At 48.8% G+C, this 17,887-nt stretch overlaps 1 protein-coding gene across 2 annotated transcripts in view; it reads right to left on the reverse strand.

Moving 5' to 3' along the window:
- IQGAP1 (IQ motif containing GTPase activating protein 1) overlaps positions 1 to 17,887 on the reverse strand; it is a 473,401-nt gene that overhangs the window by 218,486 nt on the left and 237,028 nt on the right. For both annotated transcript variants that reach the window (XM_069625145.1, XM_069625146.1), the window contains one exon: positions 11,109 to 11,193. In XM_069625145.1, the coding sequence (XP_069481246.1) occupies positions 11,109 to 11,193 (85 nt within the window). The remainder of the gene's footprint in view (positions 1 to 11,108; positions 11,194 to 17,887) is intronic.

The following is a 17,887-nucleotide window of genomic DNA, read 5'->3' on the forward strand; positions in this document are numbered from 1 at the left end:
CAACATCCTTTCCAGGGTCTGACGGAGTCATCACTGATTCCCTGGAGGTGACGACCTCCCATGTGGCCAAGGGACAGCAGCCGCTACCTGATCCTGACCTTGGAGGTGGTTATATGGGGGAGGATCATATGGGAGGAGACAACTACCAGGGAGATGTCATTAATTCATTGGAGGAGTCGCAGTGTTCCCCCCTTCCCCGCGAGGAAGACCATCTGATACCCGAGTTCTAAATGGCCTACACAGCATTCTAGTCAGGCCCCCATCGTTCACCCAAAAACACACAACTCACACATAACACCTTTTGTTTTTGATGTGCCTTTCCCATAACCACTGAGGTACTGAGGCGAGGACGATGACAAGGAGCTCGAAGTACAACATGCAGACTACCTTCAATGAGCGGGACATTTAAAGATGGCCACCGCACTACGGAGACGAGCAGTGCAGGAGGAGGTGTTACAGTCCACGTTGAGGCTCCTGCAGGGAAGGCACACCGAGAGCGCTGGTGAAGCAGAGGCGGCCATTGGGACAGGGAGAAAGATGCCACGTATGAGCATCGAGAGCCGTGGAGACGCCGGGAGTTGTGTAGAAGCTCCTGGGGGTCGGGCTGCTTAACCGGACAACAATCCTCACCCCGGGCCGAGAAGGAAAGCTGGCGTGTGCCCGCGGAGCCGCACTGGATGCTGGAGGAGCACCCACACACTCCAAATTGGAAAGCAGGTATAGAATCCACACTGCAGAAGCGTGAGCAGCATCAGAGACGCTGGAAGAGACTGGCGAGTCTGCCCAAAGCAGCTGGTGACCCAACAAGCGATTGAATGGAACAAGAATTCTAATGCAGGAAACATACAAAGGCTACGTTTGTTTGAATGGATTCAAAGCAAAGTACCATACAAATGTCTTTAACTGAGAATACAACCACCCCGTTTGTGTCGTCTCTCATTTCTGACCCCTGACAAGTCCCTCCTTTCGTCACCACCACCAATGAACCCCACTGCTGCATTCCAGCTGCATGCATCGTGAAGGCTTCCAGCTGCATCCTCATCATCAGTACTCGGGTACTGTGCGCTGCATCGTGAAGGCTTCCAGCTGCATCCTCATCATCAGTACTCGGGTACTGTGCGCTGCATCGTGAAGGCATCCAGCTGCATCCTCATCATCAGTACTCTGGTACTGTGCGCTGCATCGTGAAGGCACCCAGCTGCATCCTCATCATCAGTACTCGGGTACTGCGCGCTGCATCGTGAAGGCTTCCAGCTGCATCCTCATCATCAGTACTCGGGTACTGCGCGCTGCATCGTGAAGGCATCCAGCTGCATCCTCATCATCAGTACTCGGGTACTGCGCGCTGCATCGGGAAGGCATCCAGCTGCATCCTCATCATCAGTACTCGGGTACTGCGCGCTGCATCGGGAAGGCTTCCAGCTGCATCCTCATCATCAGTACTCAGGTACTGTGCGCTGCATCGTGAAGGCTTCCAGCTGCATCCTCATTACTGTGGGACTCGTGGTAATACTTACCTTGAGTCATTCTGTCACTCGGGTGTTGCTGGAGTGCCGATTCCGGTGTTTGGGTGTTCACCCATACACGGTCACCCAGGCCTACTGCTTGTGTGTAAGCAGGGAGCCTTTCCCAAGGTCCCTGAACCCTTTTTGACCAACCAAAGCCCAATACTTACTTATACTTGAGGAAACCTCTGGAACTTTGCAATGTTTGCACCTGTGCCTTACCTGCTGAATCTGACTTTGAAGAACTCATACCTCTGCACCCTCTGCAACTCATCCAGAACAGAACCGCAAAAAGTATGCTTGGCCTCAAGCCCAGGGACCGCATCTCCCCGGCACTGAAATCCCTTAACTGGCTCCCCATGGGTGCAAGGATCAAGTTCAAGACCCTCTGCACTGTTCACAAGGCTTTCTGGGGCCTGGGACCTACCTATCTGCAACGTTGCCTACCTAAATATTGTCCCTCACGAGCCCCCCGCTCATCTACCTCCAACCTGCTGCGAGTGAGCCGGTTCTCCAAGCAGAGATTTGGAGGAAGATCCTTATCCTCAGCAGGTGCCGCCCTCTGGGACAGCCTACCTGCCACCCTCTGCCTTGAGCTGGATCTCCTGAAATTCCAGAAACTCCTCAGGACTTTCCTCTTCTGCTCTTCCTTCTCTCTCCCTCTACCCCGCTTACCTAGTCCTCTGTTCTTTCCTCTCTCCCTTCTCTTCATTACAGCTTGCTGACTGGCCTCCTGCTGTACCTCAGAGTCCCACAGGTCCCCGGCACCCCGCCAGTCCTCTCCCGCACTTGCCTCAGGCCCTACACCCCACCCTCACTCACTGCACTTGAGAAATAACCCAAGAGAGTGGCTCTCTCTGCACTTACCCTAGTCTCCACCGACTGGGTGCACTTGATCTTCTCCTCTCCTGTGACCCTCTGTGCACTTGCACGATCCGTACGTACCATGCCTGAAGATTGTCCGTCTGTTCTCACCTGCCTTCAGGCAATAACTGCACAGTTACAAACTGCAAAATCGCTGTCAGGCCTATTTGCTGTATCCCAAAGTGTTAAATGTATTTTTTACGCACTTACTCTGCCTGTGCAGACTATTATCGTCTCAGAATTTCAAGGGCTCTGAGCGACTGTTTTTTCCCCATGTACCCACCCTACTTAAGCACTTTGAAACACTTGCCTGTGTATAGGCGCTATATAAATAAACAATACCATAGCATACCATATAGATGGACGGCTAAAGCCACTGAAATGTAATATAAGTCTAAAATAGTACTGACCTGCTACTGCTGGTGTTGCTTGACATTTCATTTTCTATAACAGAACAATGTCTGTGTTGCTATAACAGTGGGTTTACTTACCTTTGAACTGTGATCATTAACCTGTTAAGTCTTACCCTATATGGTTACTCATCTGAAATATTGTATTGGTTTTCTATTGTGTTTATTAATAGTACTTACTTCTCTGAAGATGTAACTTTGCCTTATGTATATAAAATAAACAACTATTTTGATATAATTACAAGTGTGTACGTTTATCTGTGGGCCTATGTATACTTTAAGTTCTTTGTACTGACCTACAGCTCACATCTCCCTCCTACAATAAGCCTGGCTGCTCTGCCACACTGCCAATACCTTGAGTGGTACAGGCCTATGGTAGAAGTTGGAGCTCTGGATACCAAGGGGTGTGTTTTATAAAGTCGTACCATAAGTGGACTTCAGAAAAACTCCCCTAACTGTTCAGACTTGTTCACGGTTGCCTCCCTTCCCATGTTAAGAAGGAACATGGCCGGCAATTTGGGCTGGACTGATAGTACCAGGACATACTTGCAAATGGCTGGTTTTCCTATAGAATAGTGCAGACATGTGAAAACAAAACGTATGAAGGGTACCTCGGGATGAACAAATAGTTTGGAGGGTCACACTGCACAATACCAGTAGTTAAGATTAATTCACAACCTTCCACCCATCCCTTTTTGGTTAAACGGAACTATAGTAGGACAGGGCAAACGTGATATTAGAACGCACCTAGAAGGCACCCTTTCATGGCCAGGTACATTTGTGATATTTGGATCCAATTGCAGCACAAATATTCCACAACATGCAAAACTCTAGACATCGGAGACTACATTACAATGATCACCACGAGGAAGAACTCTACATTAACAAACGAGTTGGATGGATTATATATGTGTGTGTTTTTGTTTTGGGTTTATATACTGCCTTACTGAACCTAGTAATTGCAGCAATGGCATTGTTGCCTTTGCTGCAGACCATTTTCCACTGGTAAATGTCTTCTCCTGTGGTTCACTTTCTATTATATGACTCCCTCTACTTCCCCTTCCCCTATATATTCTTTAGTTACATTTGAAATGTGTTCTACCCCTAGAATTTGAAGAATGTTTGCACCCATTTGGGCCACTCAAGTCTTGCTGGTAATGTTGGCAGAGAGTGGTCCTAAACACTGATGACTGAGGATTCAACAACCTCTTGCCCAACTGGATCAACTCTCATTTGTTCTGTGATTAATTAGATACTGTGAGGATTCGTCAACCTCTTTGTGAGGAATAAGGGCTGGAAGCGCACTGGAGTAACAAGTTTTGCCTCCTAAAACTCCTACGGCACTTATGGAGGCAAGACTACAATTCCCAGCAGGCCATGGGAGGTTGTAGTTCAGGACTGTATGGTCACGTGCGCATTGCGAGCAGCATAAAGGTGCAACGGCGTGTGAGTCAGGTGTGGCTTATTAATTCCTGGGTGCGGTTGGTGTGAGGAGCAGGACGGCGGGGCGCTCAAGGAGTTATGGACGGCGAAGCTCTGCCCGTCTGAACACGGAAGCCGCAGCAAAGCTCTGCCCGTCTGACAGCTGATGACGCTGGCGTTCGCTTGCATCGTTCGGAGCAGGCGGACCAGCGGCTGATTACGGCATACTACCTTCACTCCGAGGAGTCCCGCGGGGCCCTCGGAGCTCAGATAAGTGCTGGTGACATTGCGGGGTAGGGGCTCCGTTAAATAAGTACATTCACCTGCATTGGACTTTTGGCCTGGCAATCTATTATGGTCAGAGTTGGTTACTACAGTTGATTTTGTTAATAAGCTGAGAGGAACTCACAAAATGGTTATGTTGGCAGGATTTCTATGACAAGTGCTATTAACTCGTGTTTACAAGATTACAGGTTCTGGTTTTCGGGTGATTCGAAGCCCATTCGCTTGCCTGTTTAAAACTCTAGAGACATGATTCTACGGGTTTATGTATTGCTGAAAGCTTGCCCTATGGGCCATGTGTTTTGTACTTCATACATGTGGAATTTCCCCTTGTCTTGTGTTCATACCGCTTGCTACGACATGTGAATGCATGCTCCTCTGTGTTTGTTCTTGAGGTATGTTCACACCTATTAAGATGCGTCTTGGTCTGTGCTACAGAGTGTTCAGGTATTAGATAGGGAGGGTTTTTCCCTGGTGCTTCCCCCTCACCCATCCAACTTAGGTTTGCCCTAACCCTTTTCCCAGTTTTCCTAATTTCCTCCACCCCATCCCCAACCTCTCCCTAACTCCTCTTCCCCCCCATTGGCTGCCACGTGGTGTCCTGTGTACTACTTCAGGCACCTGTGCCAACCACGGTGGGAGGGTCGAATTCATTCGGCTTCTGTGGTTCGGGGGAGTGTGTCAATTCCTCTCCTCCATTATTTTAAGTGTTTTGACACTCTTGCCTAACTGGATCAACTCTCGTTTGGACTGAGATTAATTAGATACAGATTTAGGAGGGTGGTATAAACAGGAATCTGCTTCAATTAAGCAAATTGATGCGGTTTGTGTCAGTCCACTATAAGAAAGTCTTACAATGCCAGGTGGCTTCACAGGGAGCTTGATAAAGCGATCCAGAAACGGTCCCAGCCATGCGCGGCTCGCCTCACTACAGCAAACCACTTACAGAAACAGAGATAACCGCGGACATGTTGAACTGGTCTGGGAGAACTTGGAATCAGAGTCACTGGAATGACATTTACAGTCCAACACTCGCCTTTAAACTTGCTTGCATTCTGCTGGCCATGATTTGTCAAGTGACTTTACATAAAAGCCTTTTTCTTCCTCCTCCACTCAAACCCGCACACCCTTTTCATTCCATGAAAGATTTTCCCATCATGCCCTATCTTCCTGTTACCTAACCCTTAATGTCTCTATTATTGGTTACTTGTGTTCCTTTTTTCAGTTCAATGTGTCCTAAAGCTAATTTGAAAAGAAAAGAAAAAACAGTACTCATGTTCAAAGAGCCAGAAGCAATGTGCAAAATTATAATGCAATATATGATTGTTTCTGCTGCTGATGTCTGATGATTGCCAATGGTGCAGGGCTTAAACATCTAGCACCAGACCGCAAACATTTACAATTATTTCACATTTTATGAAAGAATAATCATCATTCAAAGCCTGGCGGTCCAGAAATAAGGGTGCCGGTAGCAGCGTACCGGCACCCTTTCCGGACTGCCAGACTACAAGTATGCCTGCCGGGGCCATTGCTCCCGGCAGGTCTGCAGGCATGGTTGCCACGGAAACATCCGTACCGTTAGCAACAGTGCTGGTGCTTCTGTGTCCCCAATCCCCATGGGAATGGGGACTTGCACTTTGCGCCGCCTGACATTCCAGGCCGCCTGGACTGGTAATGTCCCGGTGGCAGCGGAATATCGGGTGCCGGAAACAGTGTTACGAGTTTGGTGGCGGTTACCGGCAAACTCGTAATGAGGCCCAATGTTGCATAGAAGGCAATTCATCCATTTTTTGTTATTGACTGAATGTATCGCATGGAGAAATGCGTGCATTCTAATTTAACATAAGGAGTAGAAACAGGCCATTCTCCATCGTAACAGACCTTTGGCTCACCCTGTATCACTGTATCACAGCTACACAAGACGCGTCAATAAGTACCATTGTATATTCAGGGCAAAGGCAGGCTAGTATAGTTGTATTCTCAAAAATGTGGCAGCATGAAAATATTTTTGGAATCTGCTTAAAACATTTTTCTGGTTGTACCTTTGCACCACTTTTTTTTTAAAAAACACTCTTTACTTTTTAAAAAAACATTATTTATCCTAGCTCTTCATGGCTTGTGCCATCCTCCATTTGGTTAATCAATTCTTTAAAAGCAGTTAAAATATATATATATTAAAAAAGTAAAGCATTCCTTCAGCACAGGGTGTGGCACCATTGCTTCTAGCGCGGCCTCACCTACTCCACACCCTTGGTTTGCGGAAGCTGGTGGCGCACAGGGTGTGGCACACTTTCTTCTGGCGCGCCCCCAGCTGCTCCACACCCTTGGCTTGCGGAAGCTGGTGGCAGGTTCTATTCATAGCTCAGCGCAGAAGGCAAGGTCACACATAATACTCCAGGATGTGTAGCTCAGGATGGAACATCATGCTATGCTGGGGGCGGGGTTTCCCATAATGCTTCAGGGCCCTACCCAGCAACGCCTCTACCCATCTGCAGTCATGCTAGGCCAAGACCCGGTGGGACTCGGCTGTTCACATCCCAGAGGGAGGTTAACAAAGAACGTGAAATACACAAATGAGAAAAGGCATTGAGACCAACCGGACAAGATTGCAATGTGCACACATTTAATCAAAGAAATAGGGCAGTCAGCACCACTAGGAAAGTTGGCATTTGGAGCCGATGCATCTGTATTTTTAGTATTTTTAAAAAATTGTGCAGTATCATTCTGCTTGATTTTCATATGCTTATTTTGACTGTGAAGGTCGTCTGGTTTTGTGAAAGTGTGAATGACTTTAAGCCCAGACAGTGGACCCGGGCTCTCACATACTGTTGTGTCTTGGCTGCTTGTCCTGCTAGCCACAGGGAATAAGAGATGGAACTGTCATGGGTCCAGAGTGAATGGTCGCTCGGAGAATGTTGGGTGAGTGGCCTTGAGGAAATGTTCCAAGCTAGGCAGAGAGGTGTGGCTGAGCGGGGTGTCAGTAAAGCCCAAGTAACCCCTGACCGTAGTGCCCTGGTCTCGTCTGTGCCCGAAACTTCTCACAGCAGAAGCTCCAATGCACCCTTGTGCTCCCCTGAACCCACAGCTTCTTTCCTTCTGCTCATAGCTTACACCACTGCTTTGCTTTGCGGCACGGTGGCTCGGGTGGACTGGATAGATAGGTTGGGATGGAGGCGTTGTGAAGTCAGTTGGTTACGGTCCCCCTAAACCAGAGAAGGTCACTTTGAGACGTTGTCGTGCGAGCGCTCCTTAGAACATCCCAGTCAATCTGGTTCTAGTTTTACAGGTGTTGCAGCTCAGGGGCACAACAGAGGCCATTTTTAGTGGCCAAGCATGCAGAGTACCGAAGACCTTTGGTTGCGGCTTTCCTTGCACACACAGGAGCGGTTGCGATAAGTCGGGTGTGTTGGTCATCTGGCAACAGCACGTGCCGGGTGGCCATCTTGGAGGAGAGGAAAACTCAGAAGAAGGCATTGCCTGCCATCTTGAGTGATCGGGATGAGGCTGGCAAGCTCTCGGTTATGCAGCGCTCGGATCCAACGGCGGAGTGAACTCGCAAGCGACGAGTAGTGTGACAAATGCGAGTCTGGTTTTTCCCGAAACTGGAAACATTACGTTGTTACGTTAAGAGTTGAGCCAGGGGACCAGTGAGGCGCCAGTGCCTTTGGCAAAGGACATGCTACATGGGTTCGAGGTACATCTATGGGTTGGGAGAGGTTGAGGCCGGCTTGACTGTAGCAAACAATGAACGGGATGGGGGATCATATGTGAGGACATTGAGGGGACACTGAGGTAGCTGGTGGCTGCGGGGCCCAGGGTGGACAGGAAGACCCCAGGAAAGAGAATGTGAAGTTTTAATTTGCTAAGGAGGAAACTTCCAGAAGGGAGAGCGAATTGCCCCGTAAAGGAGGCCATTGAAACAAGGCGCAAACATGTCAATGAGGGTTCGTTAAACCTGTGCATGGACGCAAGGGGGGGGACACTAGAAAGGATCCTGCAACAAAACATGATCAGGAGTAGGGAAGAGGTTCCACAGCAGCCGCGGGCCGCAGGAACCCCCGCGTGATGGGTGCGACCGGCTCATCAAGGAGTGGCGAGGTGGAGGTGTTGTGACTTTGAGAGAGGGGAAAGCGAAGCAGTGATGACTAGACAAACATGCACCCTGAGGTTCAACACACACAGAGTTTGGTAGAAGGGCAGGGCAAAGTGACTGAGTGCCCTATGAGGCAGACAAATGTTTGAGCCCCACGCTCTTTAACACCCACAATCCCCACAATGGTGTCCAGCAGAGCATGCAAGATTGTGGCTGAGGGGGCAAATGCCTAAAAAACTGAGGGTGTGCCCCGAATCAGGGGTTGGGAGTGGCAATTGCGCCCGAACTAGACACCAAGGTGGCAGTAGGGTCCTGCACCAAGTGGGGCCAGGACCACAGGAAGAGGCTGGATGAAGGTTTGAAGGGCTCTCAGGATAGATGTCCGCTTGTTGTGGGGGCTACTGCCCATGTGTTTGATATGTGAAGACTACCGTGGGTGTGGTGGAGGCGGTCTTCAGTGGGCAGGGACAGAGGTGTGCCCGTTAGGGAAGACCAGGACAGCCCGGCATGCAGCGAGAAGGACAGTTGTTTGTTGAACCCCTAGGCAGGGGGAGCTGGCAGCCAGTGACAGCGGGCAAACAGCAGTCCAGGGTATGGTGTTTGGGGAACAGCTTGTAAAGGCAGGATGCCGTCAGGTTGTGCTTTCACCAGTATTTTCACGGCACAGGAGGACATATGGACGGTCTTCAGTGCCAGGGTTTTTGGCAAGGTCGGGAGGATGCGCGTAGAGCCGCTGGCCACGGATTGGCTACCAATCTAGGATCGTTCCAGCGGGTGGGCAAACCTTGTGACTTCAACCAATATCAGCAGCCAACGTTCTTCCCGCTGTGCCGCTGTGTCGCCAGATGCCACGCAGTGAGGGACAATGCTCTTGCAAGACTTTGACCTTGCATAGCTTGAGACGCTGTGTCTTGCCCTAAAAGACTGCTTTTCCGCAGCCCAGAAAATCATGATTTTATGCAAGACCCAGAAAGTAAAGTAATCCCACCGGAGAAGGCTTAGCACCGGAGAAGGCTTAGCACCGGAGAAGGCTTAGCACCGGAGAAGGCTTAGCAGGTCAGGTTCATCGTTTGTGTTCACTGCAGGACTTTAGCGCAGGAGGAGCTCGAATGCAGGTGAGTCAAAAGAGGCAAAGGTGAGCTGGGCTGGTGGGGTGACTGGTTTTCAGCTAATATAGGGGCGATGGTTCGGGAAGCAGGTGGTACAGCCTGATGGAACAGCCTAATATTTAGCTTACAAGTAACCCACCCTGATAAAAGTGGCATGAGTAGGGCTTGGCCGAGGCGTAGCCAGGACTGTATAACAAGGGGGGGTGGAGGGGATTCTGAAGCTAACGTAGTTGGGCCCACCACAGTGGCATTAACACCTGCAAATGCCCACACAGCGCTGCTGAGTGGGCATTTACAGATTTTGGGTAGGCCTTGCCCGCTCAGGTCCTCCTACCCTATCTAAGTCTCTGGTGCTTGGTTGTAAAGCATGGGACTTTTTAAAGCACGTTATCCTAGCACTGGTCAGAGTAAAGGGAGTACTGGAACGGGTGTGTCCGTGCACAGCTGTCGGGCCTTTGTGAGCCGCACTGGACCTCAGGCGGGCACACGAGGTCTGAATGTCGCGTTCCTCGGATTTGTAGTGTCTCTGAGGGCGCCAGTGAATGGGTGCCTTGGTTTTGGAGGCAGTGCTGAGGGCGCCAGTGAATGGGTGCCTTGGTTTTGGAGGCAGTGCTGAGGGCGCCAGTGAATGGGCTCCTTGGTTTTGGAGGCAGTGCTGATGGCGTCAGTGAATGGGCGCCATGGTTTTGGAGGCAGTGCTGAGGGTGCCAGTGAATGGGTGCCTTGGTTTTGGAGGCAGTGCTGAGGGCGCCAGTGAACGGGCGCCTTGGTTTTGGAGGCAGTGCTGAGGACGCCAGTGAATGGGCGGCTTGGTTTTGGAGCCAGTGCTGAGGGCGTCAGTGAATGGGCTCCTTGGTTTTGGAGGCAGTGCTGAGGGTGCCAGTGAATGGGCTCCTTGGTTTTGGAGGCAGTGCTGAGGGTGCCAGTGAATGGGCTCCTTGGTTTTGGAGGCAGTGCTGAGGGTGCCAGTGAATGGGTGCCTTGGTTTTGGAGGCAGTGCTGAGGGTGCCAGTGAATGGGTGCCTTGGTTTTGGAGGCAGTGCTGAGGGCGCCAGTGAATGGGTGCCTTGGTTTTGGAGGCAGTGCCGAGGGCGCCATGGTTTTGGAGGCAGTGCTGAGTGCGCCAGTGAATGGGCGCCTTGGTTTTGGAGGCAGTGCTGAGGGCGCCATGGTTTTGGAGGCAGTGCTGAGGGCGCCATGGTTTTGGAGGCAGTGCTGAGGGGGGCCAGTGAATGGGCGCCTTGGTTTTGGAGGCAGTGCTGAGGGCGCCATGGTTTTGGAGGCAGTGCTGAGGGCGCCAGTGAATGGGCGCCTTGGTTTTGGACACAGTGCTGACTCACCACTGACATTAGCCCTTGCCCCCCCCCACCCTCCACCCTCCACGGCATCACGTGGAGCTGAGCCCCCAGCTGCAGGGTCTTACTTCTCTGGTACTGCTGTGCAGAGCCGTTGGCCGCGTCCACGCCGGCCTGTAGTTCGTCCTTCTGCAGGGGGCCTGCCAGGCCATTCTGGGGAGAGAAGCAGACACAATGAGTCCCCAGACATGCTCCACTTACACCCCCCGGAAAACATGCCCCGCTGCCCTGTGCTCACAGGCACATCAGAGCAAGCCGCCTGGCGGCACTCAAGGGGCTGCTGTGTGTAGCCGTGCACTCATTCACGCGTGTGTGCGTGTCCAGACAGACTGCACGCACACTGGCTGCCCACACCCAAAACAAGCTCGGCATTTCACACCAGAACGAGGGGCGTTACATCAGAAAAGCCATAACACGCAGTAGCAATGGAAGAGCAGTTCCACAAAAACAGCGTTCATCCGTGTATAGTAGGTTTTATAAACATCACCTGGTTATAACATTTCTAACACACATGTTCAAATCGATGTATGGCACGGCAAACAAAATTCACACTTCCGTCATTTTGCCACTTCGGAGGGGCAGGAATATAGAATTATTTCAAAGTGACAACATGTAGCCCTCCCACCCCCCCAGTCTGGTTTACAAATCTATCCACGGTAAGGCACCACTGTATCTATCCCCCCAATCCAACATAACAAGTCTTTTCGTAATCTCTGCTCTGCCTCCTCGGCTACCCTTGTGGCACCCCCACCCTCCCTGTGCTTCCTCTCACTTCCGCTCTCTCTCTCTTCTAGCTCCACTTGCATGGAATTCTCTTGCCCTTGACATTGAAGAAACAGCCCACACCGATTTATTCAAAACCAAAAGGAAAAGCCTACCTCCTCCCTCGCCTCCGAGTTACCCTCTTAACCAGGAGTGTTGCTAGGTCTGGAAAAGATTAGGGGCTAGGCTAATGTCGGGACTGTCTGGACTCGGGGCCAGCTAGCCTTTTGGTTGTAGCCCCTGAGCTTCTATCTTGGGCTACAACCAAAAGACCCGTGGCTTTAGCCCCCCCACAACCTTCCTAGTGATGCCTCTGCTCTTAACCAACCTCAGATCTACCTCTTAGCTAACATTTTTCCCCTCGCCTCTAACCTGTCCCTGTTCATCACTTCGGCCTCAACTCTAGTTACTTCACCCATCACAGTCACATCCCAAGCACAGCTGGCCGTACCGTCTACCTGCACTTAAACATGTTCATTGTCCTTAATCTACGTATGTCCACCCATGTATTGTCCCCGGTGACTGTTCCATTTACTCCCCCCCACAACCTGGTCAGACTATCCCTCAAACTCACCCCATTGTAAGAAGACACTGCTTCCCGTCCAATCTGATTTCTTATCTATTGTATGTTGCATTGTGATCAAAAGAGCATTGTTCCTCCTGTATACAAGTAAATAAATTTGACTTTTCTTTCTAACTCCCTAAGCATCGACCCATTCATCTCATTTACTGGCCCTAATCCTAGCTCCGGAGCATGGTTTCCTGGAAGGGTTTGACTTTTCTTTCTAACTACCTAAGCATCGACCCATTCATCTCATTTACTGGCCCTAATTCTAGCTCCGGAGCATGGTTTCCTGGAAGAATTTGACTTTTCTTTCTAACTCCCTAAACATCAACCCATTCATCTCGGTTACTAGCCCCAATCCTAGCTCCGGAGCCTGGTTTCCTGGAAGGGTTTGACTTTTCTTTTTAACTCCCTAAGAATCGACCCATTCATCTCATTTTCTGGTCCTAATCGTAGCTCCCGAGCATGGTTTCCTGGAAGGGTTTGACTTTTCATTCTAACTCCCTAAGCATCAACCCATTCATCTCATTTACGGGCCCTAATCCTAGCTCCGGAGCATGGTTTCCTGGAAGGGTTTGACTTTTCTTTCTAACTCCCTAAGCATCAACCCATTCATCTCATTTACTGGCCCTAATCCTAGCTCCGGAGCATGGTTTCCTGGAAGGGTTTGACTTTTCTTTCTAACTCCCTAAGCATCGACCCATTCATCTCATTTACTGGCCCTAATCCTAGCTCCGGAGCATGGTTTCCTGGAAGGGTTTGACTTTTCTTTCAAACTCCCTAAGCATCGACCCATTCTTCTCATTTACTGGCTCTAATCCTAGCTCCGGAGCATGGTTTCCTGGAAGGGTTTGACTTTTCTTTCAAACTCCCTAAGCATCGACCCATTCATCTCATTTACTGGCCCTAATCCTAGCTCCGGAGCATGGTTTCCTGGAAGGGTTTGACTTTTCTTTCCAACTCCCTAAGCATCACATGTACTCCCAATAGCCATAATCTGTGCCTGGAACCACAGGTTTATTTCAATACCAAGGTAGCTTGTATAGTGCTCACCTGACATTGGTGTAATATTCATACCACTGCACCCTTTTCTGATAGTGCATTTGCTGTACACCACCAGTGTCTGATCCATACGAGCCTCCTTCAGGATGCAAGGCGGTAAGGCTGAGGTTTGCCTGTATAAGGTAACCGGCTGGTGTAAGGTAGGATCCAAAAAGTGCTGCAAACTGCAGCAGTGAGGTGATCTCTGCATCTGATGTGCACTGAGGTTGGCTGTGTAGTAAGTAGCATGTGCGGTGAGCGATACAGTGCAGGCTAAGGCCCTGGGTTGGGTTACTCGCTAGTTCCTGTGAGCTTCAACGTTATCAGTTCAGCAGAGGCTGGCGTGAACGCAGGTGTGACGGATGGGGGTAGCTTCATGTCTTTCTTTAAGATGTGCATGGCACGGGTGATGCAGGGGCAGTGCTCCACGCATGGCACTGCTGGCATGTTAGGCTTGCCTTTATAGGCAACGCTTAGCCTGGCCGGATACAGTAACGGGGCAATTGGCTTTCCTCACTTTCCTTCGGAGGTAAAATGTGCAAGGAGCAAGGAGTCTACCACTTTATGCGAAGCCGCCAGATTCAGCATCTCTGTCCTCTGGTGAGGGGTGGTCCCCGACTCATTGAAAGGGGTGTCTGGAGGGGAAGGGGACCCCAAAATCTGAAACTGTGCCCAAGGAATCCTCCTCTAGAACATTGTTAGTAGTGTCCTAAAATGGATCAGTCCCAAGTAGGATGGTCTCCAACCTGGACCCGCTCGGCTTCATGAAGAGATTCCGGAGAATTCAATCAGGCCCACGCACACTGGCACAGTAAAGTGTGAACCAAGGAAGGGGAGATGATCGGATAGAATGAAACTTTCCGTGAAAGCGCGCCCGCACTGGAGTTAGAAGATTGGGGTCTATCCAGGCCTGCACACTACTGAACAGTGATCTGTCAAACAAACTTCCAAGGGAGCTCAAAGCAACCCTGAGTAGTAATGAGCACGAGGACTCTCCTTGCAGTTCATGATCAGGAAATGATGCAATTTCACATTCAAAGACAGGTGGGTTGGGCCAATACAGAGCTCAAGAGGCAATGCATTGGGTGGCTAGTAACTGGGACCGCTACTTGCACAGGCATGGCAAAGCGGCACTTTGCCTGAAGAAGGAAAAGAGGCTTTCCCAAGGAGATTTTGTCAGACAGTTTTTCAAACGAGATGTATTTGTCGGGGTAAAAGTAGAGGCTGAAAATCACAACAGATTCTTTTTTTCAAAATACAAAAGAATACAGCTTTAGGTCACGCGCTCACCACCTTTTGTTTTGAAAAAACTGTGTAAGATGGTAGGTGGTCTTTAAAAGAAAAAGAAAAAACGGAAACGCTCATTGCGTGCTTTAATTCGCCACGGGCAAAGTAAGCAAATGGCGTGTCTTCCACGTGCAAATCATTCTTTCTGCTTTAGCAGGAGAATGTCGAGGCAATAACAGCAGGGTTGTTGGGCCCTCTGGGGATGCGGGCCAATGCCATCATGGCACAGCTTCCCAAACACACAACTATTGCCATAAGCAGCCCGAGACAACCAACGAGAGAGAGGCCAGCAGCCCCTTAAAAAAAAAAAAAAAGATGCAAAAAACCCTTAACTGCTGGTGGCCTATTATGCATGTCTATGCATACTAACATGTCCACACTCAGATAGAATTGTGAATATTGGCATGTCCACACTCAGATAGAATTGTGAATATTGGCATGTCCACACTCGGATAGAATTGTGAATATTAGCATGTCCACACTCGGATAGAATTGTGAATATTGGCATGTCCACACTCGGATAGAATTGTGAATATTAGCATGTCCACACCTGCATAGAATTGTGAATATTAGCATGTCCACACTCAGATAGAATTGTGAATATTGGCATGTCCACACTCGGATAGAATTGTGAATATTGGCATGTCCACACTCGGATAGAATTGTGAATATTAGCATGTCCACACCTGCATAGAATTGTGAATATTAGCATGTCCACACTCAGATAGAACTGTGAATATTATTAGTCGGTGTCGCATCTAGATGGGACTTTGAATGTTAGCATGCCCGCACTTAGATAGAGTTGTGAATATTGGCATGTCCACACTCGGATAGAATTGTGAATATTAGCATGTCCACACCTGCATAGAATTGTGAATATTAGCATGTCCACACTCAGATAGAACTGTGAATATTATTAGTCGGTGTCGCATCTAGATGGGACTTTGAATGTTAGCATGCCCGCACTTAGATAGAGTTGTGAATATTGGCATGTCCACACTCGGATAGAATTGTGAATATTAGCATGTCCACACCTGCATAGAATTGTGAATATTAGCATGTCCACACTCAGATAGAACTGTGAATATTATTAGTCGGTGTCGCATCTAGATGGGACTTTGAATGTTAGCATGCCCGCACTTAGATAGGAGTTGTGAATATTGGCATGTCCACACTCGGATAGAATTGTGAATATTAGCATGTCCACACTCAGATAGAACTGTGAATATTATTAGTCGGTGTCGCATCTAGATGGGACTTTGAATGTTAGCATGCCCGCACTTAGATAGAGTTGTGAATATTGGCATGTCCACACTCGGATAGAATTGTGAATATTAGCATGTCCACACTCGGATAGAATTGTGAATATTAGCATGTCCACACCTGCATAGAATTGTGAATATTAGCATGTCCACACTCAGATAGAACTGTGAATATTATTAGTCAGTGTCGCATCTAGATGGGACTTTGAATGTTAGCATGCCCGCACTTAGATAGAGTTGTGAATATTGGCATGTCCACACTCGGATAGAAATGTGAATATTGGCATGTCCACACTCAGATAGAATTGTGAATATTGGCATGTCCACAGTCGGATAGAATTGTGAATATTGGCATGTCCACACTCAGATAGAATTGTGAATATTGGCATGTCCACAGTCGGATAGAATTGTGAATATTGGCATGTCCACACTCGGATAGAATTGTGAATATTGGCATGTCCACACCTGCATAGAATTGTGAATATTAGCATGTCCACACTCGGATAGAAATGTGAATATTAGCATGTCCACACATGCATAGAATTGTGAATATTAGCATGTCCACACTCGGATAGAAATGTGAATATTAGCATGTCCACACATGCATAGAATTGTGAATATTAGCATGTCCACACTCGGATAGAATTGTGAATATTGGCATGTCCACACATGCATAGAATTGTGAATATTAGCATGTCCACACTCAGATAGAACTGTGAATATTATTAGTCGGTGTCGCATCTAGATGGGACTTTGAATGTTGGCATGCCCGCACTTAGATAGAGTTGTGAATATTGGCATGCCCACATCCAGACAGAATTCTAAACATTAACCTGCACCGCATCTAGACAGGATTGTGAAGGTCAACTAGTGCCCCACTTAGACAAAACTGTGAATGTTAATTAGCATGCTATAGGCAACCCACTAACCAATATAAGCTCAAACTCTGTATACTTATCTCACTCAAAAAACTCACACAACAAGCCGCACGCACTTCACAACACTGCAACAACACATATGCCGGAGCAACAGCACACGTAGACTGACACCAATCCAATACCCGCACCAAAGCTCAGCACCCGGTGTATACCGAGTTGAAGGTGCCAACAGAACACCACTCCTCTCACTATCCTACTCCCTTTCCACCTTAATAACCCATCCCACCTTATCGTTTACATATCCGCCAGAGCGCCTGGGGACCAATTCCATTGGTGACGATGCGCGGTACAAATACCTTTAACATTTAACTAGTCCTCAGCACTTAAGAAGAAAAAAGACAAGTGAGATGCCAGCCATGGGAATGACAGACGAGCAATCAGGGGAGTCGGTCTTCCATTTCCATGACAACCATTTGCAATGCTGGGGCAGAGGGCGCTGGATCAGGCACAAGGTCAGTTTGTTTAACTCTTTGGTAGGGTGACCAAACGTCCCGGTTTTGCCAGGACTGTCCCGGATTTGGGTGCTCCGTCCCTCTTTCTCAAGATTATTTTTCCATTGGTTGTAGGTCTTCATAGCTGGCAGGCAGGAATGCACAATCTTGCACAGAAGGAATACTGTGTTTTACAAATTAAGATGGTGGTAGTTTGTGACAATATGTGTTTATTCAAACAGTAACACTTTTCCTTCTCCTCCAACCGTTACTGAATTGTAGTGTCTTAACAGTCATTGTCAAGAGTTAGTCCTACTTTTATGTTAGTTGCCCTGTCCTGGTTTATTTACTTTTTAAATCTGGTCACCCTACTACTTGTGTCGGCAGGAGGTCGACGGTACAGCACAGTGCAGAGATCAGACACAAATCCTGCATGTATGGGTACGGGGATGAGAGCATGAGCAGCCAACCAGCTGTTTGGAATGCATGCAAGTACCACTGGATAATGGCGATGGACAGAGCAACATAAGTGGCTGCACATCCCTGACTTGGTGTTTATGA

Source organism: Ambystoma mexicanum, chromosome 11 (genome assembly GCF_040938575.1).
Source record: "Ambystoma mexicanum isolate Mex_15411 chromosome 11, UKY_AmexF1_1, whole genome shotgun sequence".
Taxonomy (NCBI): domain Eukaryota; kingdom Metazoa; phylum Chordata; class Amphibia; order Caudata; family Ambystomatidae; genus Ambystoma; species Ambystoma mexicanum.